Source organism: Zonotrichia albicollis, chromosome 5 (genome assembly GCF_047830755.1).
Source record: "Zonotrichia albicollis isolate bZonAlb1 chromosome 5, bZonAlb1.hap1, whole genome shotgun sequence".
Classification (NCBI taxonomy): Eukaryota; Metazoa; Chordata; class Aves; order Passeriformes; family Passerellidae; genus Zonotrichia; species Zonotrichia albicollis.
Window position 1 is genome coordinate 49,877,321 of NC_133823.1, and position 18,660 is coordinate 49,895,980.

Sequence of the window (18,660 nt, forward strand, 5' to 3'; positions counted from 1 at the left end):
GGTTGCAGTGGAAACTATGTGGGCATTTTGTTTCTCTTCTATGAAAGTATAAAAATATCACAAAATATGTAAGGAAAAGAAAGAGAAGGATTAAGAGCAGATAGTTGGAGGAAAGACGACACCACCTGTGGGTCCAGTGGTGAGGCTTGATTACTGTTTTGCTGTTCTAGTGTTCACAGATGTGATCCCTTGGGAGTGGGGACCCATGAAACCAAAAGTTTGTCAGGTTATGTACACTCAAGCTGGCATGGAAATGCCTGGATCCCTTCCAGGGTGAGATGCCCCAAGTCTCATGCCACACTATGGGCTGTGTACAGTGCTCTGATGGAGAATTCCCAAAAAGAGTGAGGGAGCACTTTTAGGTCCTGGCTAGTCTTGAGCCCCTCTCTTGGCCCTGTTCACTCCTTGACCCCACTTCCATGCTTTTCCACTTTATTTCGTGTGCTCACCATGGACCTGAATGGGACAATGAGCTCCAGAAAGGTGCTGCCCTGTGTTTGCACAGCCCCCATTTCCAGGCACATCCTGTTCTGACTTTCTCACTTGAGTGAGAGATCGGTGTTTAAAGCATAGCCATGCATTAACTCCTTACTGTCCAGGCTTTTAAAACAGCCCTTTCCCATACCACAGGGGAATAAAGGAAGCTGCATGGATGCAAGGCAGTTACACTGATGTGAACGTGATGGCCTCTCTCTAAAACTTCTCACTTCAGCTGTTAGTGCTGTAGCAGAATAGGAGTGGTTGAGCTCCTGTTTAACCTTCCTGGTTAAGGAATGGTTGTGTCATTTGGACCCTGCAGCAGTTAAAAGTATTGCACGTGTTCTGTCACCAAATATTGTGCTGTGGTTGTGAGGGGGTTCATACAATGTGTAATAAAATACATGTATTTGTGTGAAATGCACCTTTTACCAAGTGCTCCTTGAAAAGTTACCCCAGTGGATCTAGGTTTACTTTGTTCCTGTGTCAAAAGGCAATCTAGATTTACCATCAGCAAAGGCATATAATTATTGCTTTTCTCTATAGTTTTGTTCCATAGGGATCAAGTCAGGGTTCCCGAGTGTGTGGCAGAAAAACAAATGCTTAGTGCTGGAAGAGTGCCAGTGAGCAATGGGAGATCTGGAGCTTTTCAAGTCCATGGAATTTATTTTAAGCAAGGTTGGGTTTTAACTGTTGTTCTGAAGACTTTAGATCAGCAGCTCAAAAATGGTAGATATTATTTTCCAGAGGACAGCTGGCAGGCTTCAGAAGATAGTGCAATCACTAGCTGGGATCTTGCTCATTTGCATGGTTCCCTTGCTTCTGTTTCTTCTTTGGCTTATTTGGGATCATTATGTTTTCTTGTGGTGGTGGTGGTGGCTGCATTCCTGTTGCAATCTCAGGGGAAGAAAAAACCTGAAGAAAATGTGTACTTCTCTACAAAGGATCATGGGAACCTGGGGAGAATTTCCCTTTAATGTTCAAATTGTGGGCTGCTGTCAGGTCTAAGATGACACATGTTTTATGTTACTCAAAAAGAGGTGGTATTGATACTTGAAAGCTGCTGTTAAAAGTCATGCAGAAAGTACTTGCAATTTTCTTTCAAAAAGGAATGTGTCCCTAAGAACCACCCTTGTGTCTGTAAATGCAATTTTCAAAATGATTCTTAGATTCCAGAATTACTGTGTGGTTTGAGATTGTTCTGTTGGCACCCTGGTTTCTTGTTAGTAGTTTAGTTTTTGGTCTCTTTCCCATGTTGGGAAGTCTGTGCTAGAATTTTTCCTCTGTTGGTTGTCACTATTTTTTAAGGAGAGTTTCTGGTTTTGATCTTGTTTACAAGATGTGAGAATGGCAACTTTTCCTTTGATAACATGCAAGAAATAATTCTACAGACCTGTTATTAATCTAATAACCTGTAACTGGCTAACATGTCTCTTAAATTAAGACTTTTTAAACATTCTCTTATAGTCTATTTAAATCCTTTTTGAAAAATCAGATCAGAATTCATTATGCAATAAACTGAACTAACCTAATCCTAGTCACTGTTCATTGGTCAGACTTGATGGGTAAAGCCAGAATGTAACAGTTCAGTAGTTCTTGCAACTTTTGCATATGGACAGTTTCATACTGACTTTGTGGATGACAGGCAGACATCTTCTGATTTTGCTATCTGATCTGTTGAGTGGAACGTACTCAAAAATAAAAATCAGTAAAATAAATATTCAGTGAGTGATCTTTCACAAAATAATGGTGTATTATTATATAACATGGTTAAATGTGTGTTATTTTGTTTGGTTGGAGGTTTTTTTGTTTGTGATGTGCTGATCCCTGTTTTGGTACTGGCTGGAATGATAATTAGCGTACAGCATACAAATGAGGATAGCAAGTTTTGACCCGTATATGAAATGATGGTTTCAAATCTGTGGAGAATGTTCTCCAGTGGTGTGATACTTTGTGCTGGCAGGAAAGATCCTCAGGATAACCTGGGCCATTTATTGGGCTGAATGTGTGGAATATAAAGAGAAATTAGGCAGAAGGAATGCAAGGTGTACTTGCAGAATGAGATTCCTGCCTGGAGAGCTGATACTGAAGAGGCTGTTGGGATGATAACAGCAATATCACCACGTCCAGAAAACCTTCCTGTGCAACTAAACAAAAATTCTCCCCAGAAATCCCAAACCCGTAAGTGCATCCCACAGTGGTGACATGGTTAAAGGGGTTACAGCAGTCAGTGAAAACAGAAATTAGCAAATAGAATTAATGCTGAATAAGGCAAAATTTGGTGAAGTCCACCAAATCAAAACAAGCGCTTGGATGCATTAATTTGTTGTGAAATGGGATTATTTCCTGAAACAAACTTCCAGGCTAAGTGGTAGGATCTCCATGAGATGTTTTCAAATTAAGTCTTTCTATTAATTTTAGTACCTAACCATGGGAATTGCTAATTCTCATTCTGCCAAAGAATAATAACGAATTTGGATTAAATTATTTGAATCATATTTTACATAAACTGAAAATAAAAATTGGCGTTGTACATGGCACTATCCCTAATTTTCTGTTACCTAGTGCAGTAAATTGAATTAGTAAACTTCTGTTTTATTTGCTTTAAGTGGCCCCCTGTGAAGAGGTGTAGAGTTTCATGCAGTTTCATCTTGCCGGGGACCACATACGATTGACACAATTAATCAAAGATCACACTACTAATCCACACCAAACATAACACAGTTGAGAGAACTCAATTAAAACTTCTGTTCCTCCAGTTGAAAAAATCAGCCACGTGGGAGCTCTGTCTCAGGCATGCTTGTTTTGCTTGAGACCAGTCTTAATAAATTGCCTTATTTTGCCTCTGCAATGCAATTTAGATGCCTAAAAGTCAGCAGTCATGCTTTGTCACAATTCCATACACATACTCCTGCATCTTTGTTTATTGTCTAGAGGGTTTTAATGGTTGTGGATAAATGCTGAAGGAAAACATAACATAAAAATCAGAAATAATAAAATCATCGGGTAGAGAATGCTTAAAGAAATGCTTTACTAAGCTTGACAATAAATACAGAGATTTAGAACTAAACATAAAATTTAGTAGTAGAGTAATTGCATGATCTCCCTCTTATTATCCTTCATTTTGAATTTTGTTTGTTTCCCTGACCATATATCACAAGCTTTATTCTTCTCCCTGGGCACCTTTATATCAGGGCTATAGTGAAGACACTATTCAAGAGTGTACATTTTTGACAGCTTACAATTAAGATGTTGGAACCAGAACTCCTAGCTGTTAATGTTCAAAAAAATTATTTTATGGTTTAAAACTTTACTATTAATATTTCTCAGTGTTTTTGAGGAGGCATTCCTTTATTTGTTTGGTCTTTTTTATTGTAGTTACTTTGTTTTAATGTGGCCAGAAATCCATTGTGATGATTCTGTTCTTTGCCACCTGAAAGGCTTGTGACATCATTTTCTCTCTGTAATGCCTTGTTTAGGGATATTATTATTATTAGTGTTATGAAGTGCATCTGTCTGACCCTGGTAGATTCAGTACCTTTCTCTTCTGTGGCTTCATTCTTGTGATGCTCAAAGGGAGGATTCTGACCATGCTGCAAAGGTTACCATCGTGCTTGACAGGTTTGGGGGGTATAGTTAGTTTGTTTTAACTTGGAGAGCATCTTTGTCTTGTTCTGCCTAGAGCTGAAGTCTGCTTCTGTTTAATAAACAAACCTTCTGATTCACTTGTTGACTCCTCCAGATAATTATGCCACAAGAAGTGAGAATGCCAGGGTGGTTTTGCAGATAATGGTAGCTGAGTCATGTCTCAGATTTATTATGTGAGATGTTTTTTGAGAAGCTTTTTTTTTTCTTCAAAGTAGAAAAAAATTTTGTGTTAGTGTAAATAATCTCAATATCATTATTTTCCATGCTGCTATACTGCTTATCTGGCTTATATGTTCAAAAAAATCACACTAAATACAACTAGCTGAAGTTGTTTTAGGTTTTGGGATTGGTTTGGTTTTTTTTGCAATAGTAATCTAATTTTGTCCATGTCTCCAATGCAGAGAACAGACCCTCAGCTCCTTGCTCAGTTCTACTATGCTGATGAGGAACTAAACCAAGTGGCAGCTGAACTGGACAGTTTGGATGGAAGAAAGGACCCACAGAGATGTACCCTGCTGGTCAACCAGTTTCGCTCCTGTCAGGTAATCAAAGTGGCAACTTCCTGATTTCAATGGGATTTTTATGTACATTTAATGTATTCCATTATTTTTCTTTGTTAGTCTTTATTGGCAGAGCTTTTTAAAATGAACCCTTGTTAGATACATGCCTTTCATTACTTTAAAGGGTATATTCTTGAAAATACTCTCCATAAATTAAATTTCCTACATCTCATTTAAGAGTGTTGATGCTTTCCCTGAATAAGAATACACATTATAACTTTGTTTCCTTTATATGAAATAAGCTTACAGGGCATGAGGCATGTTTCAAAATTTCAAGTAGCAAAAAATAGGCATGTCATTTGTAGCTGCTCATCTTTCATGCCTCATGAATCTCAGAGTTTTTCATTAGTAAATGAACAACATTCAGAGGGCTATGTTGTGTTTAGGTAATTCAGATTTTTAGAGGTAGAAAGAATCTACTTTTTTCTACCATTCATATTTACATGAATGCTTTGATATTTCCTCTCCCAGTCACACCCAAGAATTGCAATTTAAACTGGAGTAGGTTCAAGTCCAAAATACATGATGCTCAGGTGCTATGAGGATTTCTGTATGAAAAGTAAATGTTTGCTGTCACTTTAGGACAATTTTAAGTGGAAGGACCATAGTAATAAATATACATTTACATCTCCAAGTAAAATATGATGCAGTTAAGCATAAAGAATGTATTTTGATTCACCCTTGCTAAAATTTCTTCCTGTTACTCCTCATAAAATGTACTAAACTTCATTATGTGGAAAAATTTCATCACTAATCATGTTACAATGAGTTTCAAGAAAAGTGCTCTGATCATTGTAGGAAGTGTTCACATTAGGTTAGCTCAATTTGTTGAAAAGAAAACAGTCAGGTGCTCTGTGTTTGCTTGCAAGAAAACTAAATTTCACAAATTGCAGCTTTTTGAAGTGCTTACAGAGAAAGAGTAGACAGTAATTGTGTTGTTCTGTCAGAAACAATTTTAATACTTCTGTTGACTTTGAATATCTTCACAATTTCCTACTGTATTGTTCCACAGAAAAATTTGAGTTTAAGGGATTACCAAAGTGGAAGCTGTAAGTTTATTGGCAATTAAAAATGCTGTGACTTGGATGAAAAAAAAATAGATGTGAAAGTTGCCTTCAAGGGAAGACTTCAGTGTTCTGTATGACAGATCAGTTGTACTCAAACCACACTTCACAAATATGTATCTGACTTCTGCAAAACCTCCAGCAGTGGCTGTTCCACAAACTTTCTACTCAAATTCTTTCCAGACTGGCAGGAAAGGTTTCCTGATATTAAGGGTGGATTAACACTATCATTGTGCAAGACAAATCTCCTTGGTTGTTTTATCCTTGGCAGTGACAATTTATTCCCTGTTTCCCTGCAGGCACACAGGCTTTCTGATGTGTTTCCTGTAGTACAGGCAGACCTGAAGGGCTGTTCTAATAAAAAAACATCTTCTCTGAATGTTTCACCTGTAGGAGTGCAGGAAATGCAGACTCTGACTGCTCCTTGGTCAGTTTGCTTGGCTTGTTCTGTAGTGATTCAATACCTTGTGACTCTTCTTATCTTCTGATGTCTGGTAATTTCATTTGCCAAACAGATTGCTGTTACTAAAACCATCTGTTGCTAGAACTGAAAGAAAGGATGGAGGATTTTTTTATGTAGCTATTTTTGTAATTTGTAGTTTTAAAAGTTCTGTAGAATAGGTCAAATGTGATGTCAAAAATGGCTTTGCTTAATTAGGTTTTACATTATTTTGTAGTACTTTGTGTAAATGCAGTGGTTTTTGGTTTCTTTTAAGAATTTGTCCTGTAATTTCTAAATGAGAGAAGGAACAGTGTTTTAGTAAGGACTCAAAATGTAGATATTTCCTGACCAAATTTTACACAGTAGGAGGAAAAATTGGTTTTAGCCTAAGGTGTGTTGGGGTTTGAGAGTGATGGAGAACCAACAGCCAGCCCTGGGCTCAGAGTCGTGGTGGGAGGTTGTGCATGTAAAAGGAGGGTAACAGCTGCATTGTGCAACGCCTCTGGTGTCTGCAAAAACTGTCATGCAATTCTGAGACCTTTTCTTTGGAAATGTGCACTTTCTGACTCTTCAAGCAATGCTTTTGAAAAGTACTTTGTGACCACAGAACATAGTTTATCAGACTCCCAGTCTTTGCATGATTTTTTTCCTATTTTGTGCGAGCTTTTCCATGGAAACCGTCGTTTTAAGATCTCCAGATTACTCCCAATTCTTATCTCCATGAAATTTAGAGTCATAGCATTTCTATCAGATTTTAGTGTTTTTTAGGGACAAGGATTTCTAAAATTCCATGTCCTATCTTGGCATCTGTTTTTAAAATTAATTCATTGTTCCTGGGTTACTTATTTTCATATCATTGACTGCTAGTGTCTGCCTGATTAACAAATTGTTTTTCAATTTTATTTTTACCAGAGAGAGGAAATGCCTTTAAATTAATGTGATTTTTTTTTTCAATGCTAACAAGTCTTACAAACTGTGATTCTTCTTGGAGAGAGGTTGGGTGTGATGTTGGCTCTTAACCAGATCTGAAGAGTCATGATTTAAATCCTTGTGTCTGTTCTGAACTTTTGATGGTTTGTTAAAGATCTCCAAGTTTGCTGTAGTGTGTGAGCAGACAGACAAACCAGAAGATCTCTGCCTAAAGGATGTAACACTTCCTAGTGGACATACTTCAGGTTTTCTGTCTTAACAAAACTGGCAGAATTAGTCAAGGCAGGTTGAAGACATGGTGCGTTGTGGATGAGCAGAGAACTGCAGTCTTCAAGCCTGTTGATGCATCCTTAGTAAAGAGCTGCAACTCTTAGTGTTGTCTTCTGCTTTGTCATAATGCTGTCTGCTGATAAGAATCACACTTTTTTACAGTAAATTAACTCTTCAAAATTTCTGAGCATCTTGCAGCTTGGTTTTCAAATGCTGTGGGTTGACTGTACAGCAGGATGCTGAGTAGCATAATCCATGAGTAAGAGTGGAAAGATGAGTAAGAGAATGGTTTTCAAAGCTTTTCATTTTCACAATAATGTGATGTAACACTGTTTTCCAGTTATGGTAGCTTATTATAAAAATGCCATCCCTCATTTTGCCTTGCTGTTTGCATGTCAGTGGTAAACTATTGTGAAATCATAGCATATCTATCAATACAGTATCTTGCATTTATTATGTGATTAATACCTATTCAACAGAATAAAACACTACTGGTTTCTGTTAAGATGAACAATACTTAAAGTGTGCTGTGATGGATGATGAAAAGCTGTGTAAGTTTTTCTTAAATTAATCAAAAGGTAGGTAGAATGTAAAACTTTGGTTTATTGAACTTGATTGATGGTTCTGGAAGGAAAATTGGTTTTTTTATTAAGAAAAACATCTCTGCATTAGTGAGTCTTCAGTAATATGCTGTGCTTGTTCATCTGAGGTTTTTTCCCTGCAACACAAATCATTGCAGTATTTTTATATTAGTGGTATAACAAGGTGTCCTTTCCTATGCTTTTCACAACATCACACAGTATTGAATTTTACAAGAAGTGATGGTAGCTCATGTACACTTTTGAATTATTCACTCATGCATTCACTATCATTCTCTAAATTAATTTGCTGTGATCGTTGCTGTTTTCACATTGATTAGTATTTTGTTAGTAGACTTGGTAAACTGATTTAAAACCAATTTATTGGCTATTTAAATGGAGTTGGGTTTATTGTTAAATATTACAAAAGTTCCTTTGTTTTGTTTTAGAGTAAAAAACCCCTTTGTTTCCAAAGCAGAGATTTGTTATGACTTCACCACTAACAAACCTGTGCGTAGCAGGTGAGAATGTTTTTAGGATCATAGTCCTTGCTTGCTGTTTCAGTGCACTGAGAATTCCTTCTCTGTGTACAGTAGTGAGGTCTCAGAATAGCACATGAGTCAGCTCCAGCATGGTTTTATCAGCGTTATTCCTGCAGATTGTGTCTCAGCAGTGTCTCTTGATCTGCTGAAGTGCACAAGGGAGGAATTTGTCCCATCAGGGCACTGACCTAGAGCAAGCCATAGACTCTCCTGGCTGTGCTGTCCTTTTGCACTGTTCCACAGCACAGTAAAATGGGGAATTTGTAATATTTGTGAGACATGACTGTTTCTGGCTCACTGCTAGGAGTGATGGACGCTGCATTGACTGGCAGTACATTACACTGGTTCTTCACTCCTTTCCTGCTGTTTGCCTTCTTGGGAAACACCTCCTGAATTACTGCAACTGGCAGCCCAGTGTTTCCCATTCAGCTTTACCAGTTCCAGTTTGCTGTAACATGAGGCTGTGAAATGCAATCTTTAGTGGGCTGCCACCTGTGTAGGTCATTCCTTCATACAGTGCTGAGAAGGAGGCACCTGTGAACCTGAACTTTGTTACCCTCTGTAGCCTAAATAAGTGTTGCTGAGGAGTTGGAGCCCTCAGAGAAAGCTAATCATATTTGTGTTGTGTTTTATCACTTGTCTGTCTCAGTTTCTGTAGCAATACAAAATATGTGGTGAATTTTGTCAAAAATGCTATGTTTCAACCACACTTATCTCCATATTTCTTCAAGCTCAATTTAACAACTGAAAGCATTGCTATGAAATGAGTTGACATACAAGTGTCAGTGGAAACAAAGCTTTGTCCTCACCATAAAGAAATATGTGTTCCAGGCTGAAGGAGCTTACTGTGGGGTGTGGATGATGTAAATTGATATAAAGATGATATAAATTAAATATGGCAAACAAGGAGTAAAGGAACAGTGCTGCTGGCAGCATACTTGGGGAATCACATGCTAAAATCACACTCATAGGATAGTTTGGGTTGGAAGAAACCTTAAATATCAGCCAGCTCCAACCCCCCTCCTATGGGTCTGAACACCTCTCATTAGATTTCCCCAGCATGGGGAGGGACCTTGCTCTTGGCCTTGTCGAATCAAAATTTTTACGCCAAAAGAAAATATATATTCTATCTTTGAAATATGTTTTTTGTATATCTTAAAAGCTTAGCAATGTGATTTGCTTTCTGAAGAGGGGGATGGGTGGATGAACAAGTCTAGAAGTGGGGAAGCTCTTTGTCTGGCACTGTGTTGTGTCTGACAAAAGCAGTGATTGTGTTTGATTATGGGTCACTTCAGGTCTGGTTACCAATTTCACCCTGATGGGGGATAGCATCCAGCTGTCTTTGACAGCAGCTTCCACCATGTATGTGGGCAGATTTCTGTATTGTTTTTTTATTTAATTAAGAAAACCTCGCAAGACACCAGCAACAGTAACACAAAAAAACCTCAAACAAAACAAAAAAAACCACAAACAACCAAAACAAAACCAAACAAATGAAAACAACAGGCCAGCAAAAATCTAACTCCAAACTAACAAAACTTCCAACATAACACCATCACACAGAACTGTGAAGCTGTTGCAGGGTTTGCAAATTGCTTGGTAACATTTCCAGAGTGGAAGAGAAACATGACTGAGCTGAGTAAATTGTCATAGAGCATGCATTGATTTCTCTGTAGTGGGAAATGGAAAGGCTCTTCAGTGTGTGACATTTGAGTTTTCTTATTATATATATTTAAAAATAAACAAAAGTTGATGTAGCATGAAATGACAACACAGGTGGTAATCAATAATGCACAAGGGTGAAACTCAATCTGGATTGACAAGTTGTTAAATAATGAAAAGAGAACTTATCTTTGTGTACAAAACACTATTAATTTTTTATCAGTGAAAAAGGGATGTGATTATATTATGTTAAATGGTGCATGCTGGGGTAGCCATAGGTTGTTGCTAAAGAGCTGTGATGCAAGGTTGTGCTGTACCATCTGCTCATGATGACCACAGTCATTGCATGCAAACTCCTGTGGAAAACCACTGCCTTTGGTGGATGAGGTAGTCATCCATATAAAACTTGAGGTGCTGACAGAAGAGCAAAATTAATATTTTATCTGTACTTCAATTAGAACAGTTTCTTCTTTTGGTCACAAGCTGTATTCAAATTTAAAAATACATTTATTCTTTGTGTAAGAGAACCCAGCTCTTAATTTCAGAGGTATTGGAGTCTTCCAATGCTCAGCTTCAAAAGAAAATGATTTTTCATTTCTTAATGTATGATTATTTGCCCTTGATCATAGTTTTTATATTGCTAACAATTGGCACCTTGGTACCTTGAATGAGAATTGGCAGGAGGCCTGAGACACAGGGATGTCATTCCCAGAGCATTTGGAGGCTAAATGAGGACAATGGAGCCAGGCCATTTTAAGGCTGACTTTTTTGAGCCTTTGTGAAGTAAGATACTGTACCAGACCCAGTTATGTAGGAATTAATGTAATGTGATGTGTCTGACTGTCAGGGGCTTTACAGTTCTGCCACACTCTTCAGCAGTGCCATCAGAGGATTGCTGTCAGCTCTGCTATAGTGTGATTGGCTAAATTTTAATTATTTTTTTTTACTGTTGCAAAGAAAGGTAGATTCTCGTATCAGCCACTGAATTTTTTATGTAGTCTGAATTGTTTATGTAGTCTCATGACTTAAATATGCTGCTATTTTCCTTCTTTTCTCCATATGGATGTGGTAGCTCCATGGTAGCTAGATTAACAATACGTGCAAATTATTTATTTTGTGATGTTTCTGTACTTGGGGATTAAGTCTCTTTCCTGTGCTAGAAGCTTTTTCACTTAATCATATAGAAAAATCCCCTTTCTTTATTTATTTTTTCCTTTAATGCTGGGAAAGTATGATAAGAGACAAAAAGGCAAGTCAGTAATTTTTTCAAGTCAGTTCTTAGCAGTGGAATTTAATTTTCATTGTGACCTTAACATACTTGAAATTTAAAGCCTGTTTTTAATAAGAAATAATTAATTTCATAATAATGGATTATTATGAAGAATATTTTGTGGAATATTGTGCAATCTGATTTTCTCATATGTCAGGTTGTTTTAAGTAAGTTTTCATTTAACAAAATCCTTGAATGGAACATCCTGAGTTGGAAGGAAGCCACAAGGATTGTCAGTTCCTGGCTCCACACAGCCCCATGCCCAGGAGCCACCCCCTGTGCCCCAGAGCATTGTCCAAACACCCCTTGAGCTCTGCCGGGCTGCTGCTGTGACCGCTGCCCTGGGGAGCCTGGGCAGGGCCCAGCCACCCTCTGGGGCAAAACCTTTCACTAATGTCCAACCCGAACACCCCTGATACAACTTCAGGCCCTTCCCTCATTCCTGTCACTGTCACCTCAGAGCAGGGATCAGTGTCTGTCCCTCCCTTCCCCTCTGAGGAAGTTCTAACTGTACCGAGATCTCCTCTCACTTTGCTCCTTCTGGGACATCCCCCAGTTCAGTTGTTTGTCCCTTAGTCCTTCCCCAGAGGTTCTCACCGTGCCACTGCCAGCTCCAGGCTCTGTGCATCCCAGCCCTGCATTGCACACAGAGCCAGCAATGCCCCTGCCCTGCCCTCTGCTCCTGGAGAGCTGCACCCCTCCAGCAGTCACAGAACTCATCCCACAGCTTCTGCTCATGCCACTGATGCCAAATCCCTGGGGCTGGGCCAAGGCTTCGAGCTCCTCCTGCTGGATCCTCCTGCTGCACCTTGGGATGAAAGCCTTTAGGTGTTAAATCTGTTAAATATATATCTATATATGTTAAATATTGGACACAAAAAGGACTTCTGTGTTTTGCAAGGAGGGATTGTAAAATGCTTTGGAGTTTGAGAGAAAAGATGAATTTCACACTGCCCTTTCACTACCATTAGTGTATAATTTAACAATAAACTACTAATTGAATGGCTGGAATTTAAGGTGATGGGAAGAAAATAAATTGTTAGCCGTTAGGGTTTGTTCAATCATTGCAACTTTATAATTAGCCAGAGAGAACGAGAAGCTTAAATAGTTTGCTCATAACCCCAAGTTCTCTTTGGAGAAAAGATGCACTGGTTGTCTTCTGCCTCCCGTTTATCCTTTTAAAAGAATTTGTGTTAACTCATTGCTGCACAGTGTTCTTGGTGAAAATGAATGCAGACTTTAAGACAATAATTAACAAAATGATTCATTTTTGAAAGTATTACATGTATTAGCAAGCTAGTGTTGCTTTGAAGAAGTTTGAAATGATTGATATGAAAACAGCTGGTGATAAGGATGGATTTGCTGTTGGAGAGCAGGCTTCAGACAGTGGGCTTTGTTTCTGCATGCTTATGCACTGTTTGCACTCATAAAAACTTCCCATTTTAAAGGCTTTGGGAAATCTGTACTTGTATAAAATTAATTATGCAGAAAATCTTCTCTTGATTAAGGAAGCTTACCTTTTTTGCTTGTTCCACCTACTCTCTCCTGCTGGGTTTCCATTTTTTAGAGTAGTGCTATTTTTTCAACACTTGTCCAAGTGGTGTTGAGGTGAGCAGCAGCAGCATTACCCCAAGTACATGGTTCTTCACCTGCTGAAGAGATAAAGCTAGATACTTCTACATGTTCATACTGCTCCTTGTTCCATAGTTCTGAGAAAAGCTCAGAATTTAATTCAGAAAACGTAGTGCTCATGATACTAACTTATGATGTACACAATGCAAATTCTTAGGTTTGCCCTGAGAATAGATTTTCAGTTCTCTAGAGGTCTCAAGGTTTCTGTGCCTGAAGATGACTTACACAAATACCAAGCAGCAGATATTTGTATTCTTTGGTTTCTCACTTGCCCTGCAGTGTCTGTAACTGCTGCTGAGGTTGTTGCTATTCCACATACACAGGCCTCATAACCAAACAGAGTAATAGTTCATGTAGAGGTGGTAAATGATGATCCTCTCGAGGCTGCAAAGCTTGTTCAATTGATTTGTGCAACTGAGGCTCTGACCTAAACTGCCTTTGTGATGTAAGCTCTGGTAATTTTTGCTTTAGAATTGTTCTGGTACTGTGAAAAAGTCTTCTTTGGTGTTTTTTTGTTCGCTTTTTTCTGTTTGGGTCTGATGCAGACACAAATAATCAGAGATGGAATCTTGTAGGCTTTCAGTCATGTTTACCTTTGACTTAGCTGATAACTGGTATGAGAAATTATTTTTCATTTTCATACATTTGTACAAACCTCTGGCCTCAGTGCCAGCCTTGTTTATTATGTGTACAATATTCTTCCATAGGGATTTTGCAAATTTGACTGGAAAATCTTTTAACCCTGTAGCTGGAATGTGATGAGTTTTTTCAGTAGATCTAATTAAAATATTTGTGGTTGTCTGGCTTATTCTGAAATGCAAATATCATAATTTATAATTGAGAAAAGAAAATTATGAGGAGATTCCTCAACCAGGAAAGCAGCATTATCTTGATGTAAATTTTTAGGAGAACTTTAAGTCGCTCATTTAAAATACACACACTGTAGAAATGATTTGAAGCTTGAACACTCTTAGAATGAAAGTCTCCAAAGATTTGGGCTCCTTGGTTTTCAGTTGAAGTGTTGTTGGATATAACTCTGTATTTGTGGTGTAATTTCACAATTGGCCTTTCTTTATTGTGCAGCTGCACAACTTCAGCATAACTCAATTAATTCTGTACTCAGTGAAATCAGATTTTTCATTGATTTTTAATACTAAATGTGTTCTTTGTTTCCTAGCAGGTAAAGGCTTTTAAATTTACCAGTGCTGTGGGTTATGAGTGGGCTTTATAACTGTATTAATGGAAGGGCATAGAGTGGTTTCAGAAGGAAACATTTCTGTAAATTTGAGTGGTTTTGGTCAGAGGTCTGTGATAGCTTTAGCAGCTCTGCGTGTTGGCTGCCCAGTCTTGGATTCAAGCAAGCCCTTGGGCACTTGGTAGAAATGTTATAAACATTTTGGTTTCAGTAAGTATCTTAACTTTATTGCTTGGCTGTGTAGTTGAGCATGGGCTAACAAGAGAAATGAACTTTGATTTTATATAAAAATAACCCTGTTCCAATGTGTATTTCTGTGTTATCACACATAATTCCTTAGGCATTATTCCGTGGTCTGTTGGCAGCGTCAGTTTAAAAATTTACCCTGTTCTTGTTCCTGTTCCCACACTTATGCATGGCACCCTTCAAAGCACAGCTTTGAGAGAGCTTTGAAGTTTTAGATCCTTATCCAAGGCTAGTTTAAATAAGCTGTGGTCAGCTTTACCTTGCAAACACTTGTTCAGCTGTACTGATGCACATGTTTGTGGAGCCTGCCTGTGAACTTGAGCAGTGAAATGACGTGGGTCACTCTGGCACTGAAACCCTTCCCTGGTGTCCTCAGCACAAGAGCACTGGGTGCTGGTGTGACATGGGGACAGGGACTGCAGGGTGGGTGAGATGGGGAGATAAGGGCTGAGTCTCCTGCCAAAGGCTGACACTGCAGAATGGCCTGACGCCAGTCTGTGATGGAAAGTGGCTTTGTGTTTCAGGTGTAAAAAAACCTTATCTGAAGGTGTCTCCTGCTATCTGCTAAGTTTAAGTGGTATGAGAATAAGGAATCTCTAGGGGGAAATGTATGCTCTTTCATTCTGTGCTTTATTGGAGTTGGATCCATGCTGAAGAGAAGCAGTTTTTACAAAGGAAGTCAGCATCAAGGAGCATCCCTTGATGGAGAGGGTACCTGTCAGGAGCTGCCAAAGAACTCAGAGGGCACTGCTGTAGTGGGTTGGCAGTGAGTTATCTGTGAAGTACTAATTGTATCATTAGCATCCTTGACAGGAGCAAACTGGGAGTATGTACCGTAATCACTGTGAACAATGAGACAGTTCGGAGGTGGGATGTTTTCCTGTTTGATTGCATCTGTCCACTGAAGAACATTTTCTTGTAGAATTAGGTGGAAATAGATCTCATTAAAGGAGACAAATTAGCCAAAAGTGAAAGGAACTCCCTGCTGGGTTCTGAAACCTAATGATTGGTTAGCAGTTGGCAAGAATCTATTCCTGATGCTATTTTGTTAATTGATACAAAGGTTAAACAGTGTGGATTGAACTAGGAGTACTTTTAGCTGAAGTAATAGCAGGTCTTTCTTGCCTAATTTGTAACCCTGGAGACATTATATTAGGTATGTTATGTCAGTGAAGGAGACAGCAGGGTCATTCCTGAGATCAAAGAGAAAGTTGACTGAAAGAAACATTCATGGTCACAAAGTTGAGAAACTGTAGCAGACAAAGATACCTTTTAACAACAGAGGGAAGAAGTGAACCAAAAGCCAACTGTCCAACCTGTTGGGTGCTCCTCCTTGATTTGTGGTGAGGAGGGAATCATGATTGTTTTCTGAATTGTATCTGTGTTTGAGGCTTTTTTTTTTTAAACTGGAACAGAGCTGGTGGACTCTAGAACAAAGTTCTCATAAGGCTTGTATTTAAGAGACTTTCTGCAGTAAAGTCAGAAATTTATGCCAGGATTAGGCTGTTTGACGTGAGAGTGAGCTTAGACTTATTTGGAGAAAATTATTTTATACAGTGTCTTCCAATTTAATTTTAGTGGGGACAGTGCCAGTCTAGAAAAAGAAAAACTGACAACAGCCATTTTAAAGTGATGTCAAGATTAAGTTTAAATCTGAGACAATACACATATCTACTTTACTTTTTTCCTGGCATCATAGAGCTTGTAAATTTGGGTGGTTTTCCTTTAGACTTTCATTTCCAGTTCAGTTGTTTTATAACTGATGGCAAGATTTGTCATTTCATTACTCCTAGTAATGATGACTTGTGTGAGTTGCATTGCCCTAACAGATGTCTTCTCTTTGCTGCCTGACATCTTCAAGCAGTTGGTGTCAGGTACCTGCTTTCTACTTGGATTTGCCATTGAGTGAAAGATCTTAACATTTGTTTTGCAAGCAGGCAGAGTTGTCAACCCTTTCATATGTTTTTACCATACTTCACTGCAAATGAACTTGAGTATGGTTGTTCTAAATACACAGAGTAACTTACAAGTATCATAAGAGTTGGGTTTTTTGTCTGTTGAGTTTGGTTCACAGATGTTAAATTGGCCCTTTTTCCCCCAATAAATCAGGTGATCAGCAGAATATTGTAGTTGGGTGAAAAAGAAACCTGCAGAGTTAAACATTCATTGTCAAGAAATAAAATAAATAAACGGGTCTTTTAAAATGTTGGCTTTTAACAGCTTTTCTTAATTTTTGGGGAAACTTCTGGTCACTACAGAATAATTAGCAAATGGCTATAAAATATAAAATGCTTGACTGTAAGTTGGGCCATCAGTACAACTCCATCAACTAACAGGAATTGTATTTTCTTTCTACATTTCATATTTGATCTTATGTAGGGAGTGATTAATATTTAAATGTATTTTTTCCTTGAAAAAGGGATCCTAATAATGTTTAATACTGGAGTCTTAAATTGTAGTTTCTCACGTTAACAAGTTTTTTCATGTGTTTCCACTTGCTCACATGGGTCAGATAGGTCATTGTGAGAAACTCCTGTTATCTAAGACTGTGGACAGAGTGGAATGAAAATGCTGTGCATTGCAGGTCAGGGAATTAATTTGCAGCAGAGAACCATAGGGAAGAAAGCTGGATCCATGCCAACTCAGTAATGAATGTGTTGGGGATGCAGGATGCTTTCACTGCAGCAGGGGAAGGCAAAGTCAAGATGGCAGTAATTCATGATGACATCTCCTTCATTCTGCCCTCTGTGAATGGGGATTTTATTTTATCTCTTTTATTTATTGAGAGCTGTTGCTAGGCTGGGGCAATACAGAATTTAAATTGCTAGATATCCAAGGTGTCTTCATCAGTTTTGGTATTACTCTCTAGTGGGATGGGTTAAACTAGGAGCTGCTCCCCAAGGTTCATACATGGAAAAATTGTGTTACTTTTAGAAAGTGGAGTCTCATGAGTTGCACCCTCAGTTTACAGATGATACCAAGTTGGGTAGAAGAGTTGATCTCTTCAACAGCAGGAGGGCTCAGCAGAGGGATCTGGACAGGCTGGATCAGTGGGCCCAGGGCTCTGGGGTTCAACAAGGCCGAGTGCTGGGTCCTGCCCCTGGCTCACAGCAACCCCTGCAGTGCCACAGCTGGGCCAGAGTGGCTGGAAAGGGCCCTGGAAAGGGACCTGGGGGTGCTGGGTGAGAGTGGCTGCACATGAGCCAGGTGTGCCCAGGTGGCCAAGAAGGCCAATGGCACCTGGGCTGGATCAGCAGTGCTGTGGCCAAGCACGGGTGTTTTGAGTGGCTGAGGCAGCTGGACACATTTAGCCTGGAGAAAAGGAGGCTCAGGGAAGACCTTATTGTTCTCTCCAACTACATGAGGTTGTAGCCAGGCGGGGTTCAGGCTCCTCTCCTCAGTAACAATAGAAAAGGCAAGAGGAAATGGCCCAGGTTGTGCCAGGAGAGGTTTAGATGGGATATTAGGCAACCTTCCTTCATGAAAAGGGTTATCAAGCATTGGAGCAGGCTGCCCAGGGCAGTGGCTGAGTCACCATCCCTGGAGGTGATGACAAGGTTTGTGGATGTGGGACTTGGGCACGTGATTTAGCGGGGGACTTGGCGGTGCTGCGTTAGTGGTTGGACGTGGTCTGAAAAGTCTTTTCCAACCCAAACAATTCCATTGAATTACATTGCCAGTAGGAAATAATCAATTAGCTGGTGAGGCAAAAAGAGTCTGAAAGCTCAGCCTTTGGATCTGTGCAAGATGGACTGGAGGGAAGACCTCAGAGAGGCTTTGGATCTCTAGTGTGAAATAACTGTCTGGGTTCTGAAGCCAGGACTTCTGTGTGTACATTGAAAACCTGTTTGTTGCATCACAGAGGACACCACCCCTTGGTACTGGATTCTTTTGTTAAAGTAGCTCATAAAACCCTAAATACTCACAAATTGTTTTAATTACAGTAAAATCTTCCTTTATTTTTGGCATTAATTTTTGTTCATCAGTGACTTCTGATTGCCATAATGTGATGTTAAAGGAGTTCTGGAACTTACTAAGCTAGAAAAGGTAACAAAAAATGTCATGGACTTAATTAAATGAAGAAGATAAAGAATCATCTCTTCAGCTCATGGTGATATTGTCATAGACCACATTGCCTTAGCTG

The 18,660-nt window shown here is 39.1% G+C and overlaps 1 protein-coding gene across 5 annotated transcripts in view; it reads left to right on the plus strand.

Annotated features, from left to right (window-relative positions):
* Positions 1-18,660, plus strand: part of ZFYVE28 (zinc finger FYVE-type containing 28) — a 145,880-nt gene that overhangs the window by 61,590 nt on the left and 65,630 nt on the right. For all 5 annotated transcript variants that reach the window (XM_026792600.2, XM_005485708.4, XM_026792599.2 and 2 more), the window contains exon 2: positions 4,527-4,667. In XM_026792600.2, the coding sequence (XP_026648401.1) occupies positions 4,527-4,667 (141 nt within the window). The remainder of the gene's footprint in view (positions 1-4,526; positions 4,668-18,660) is intronic.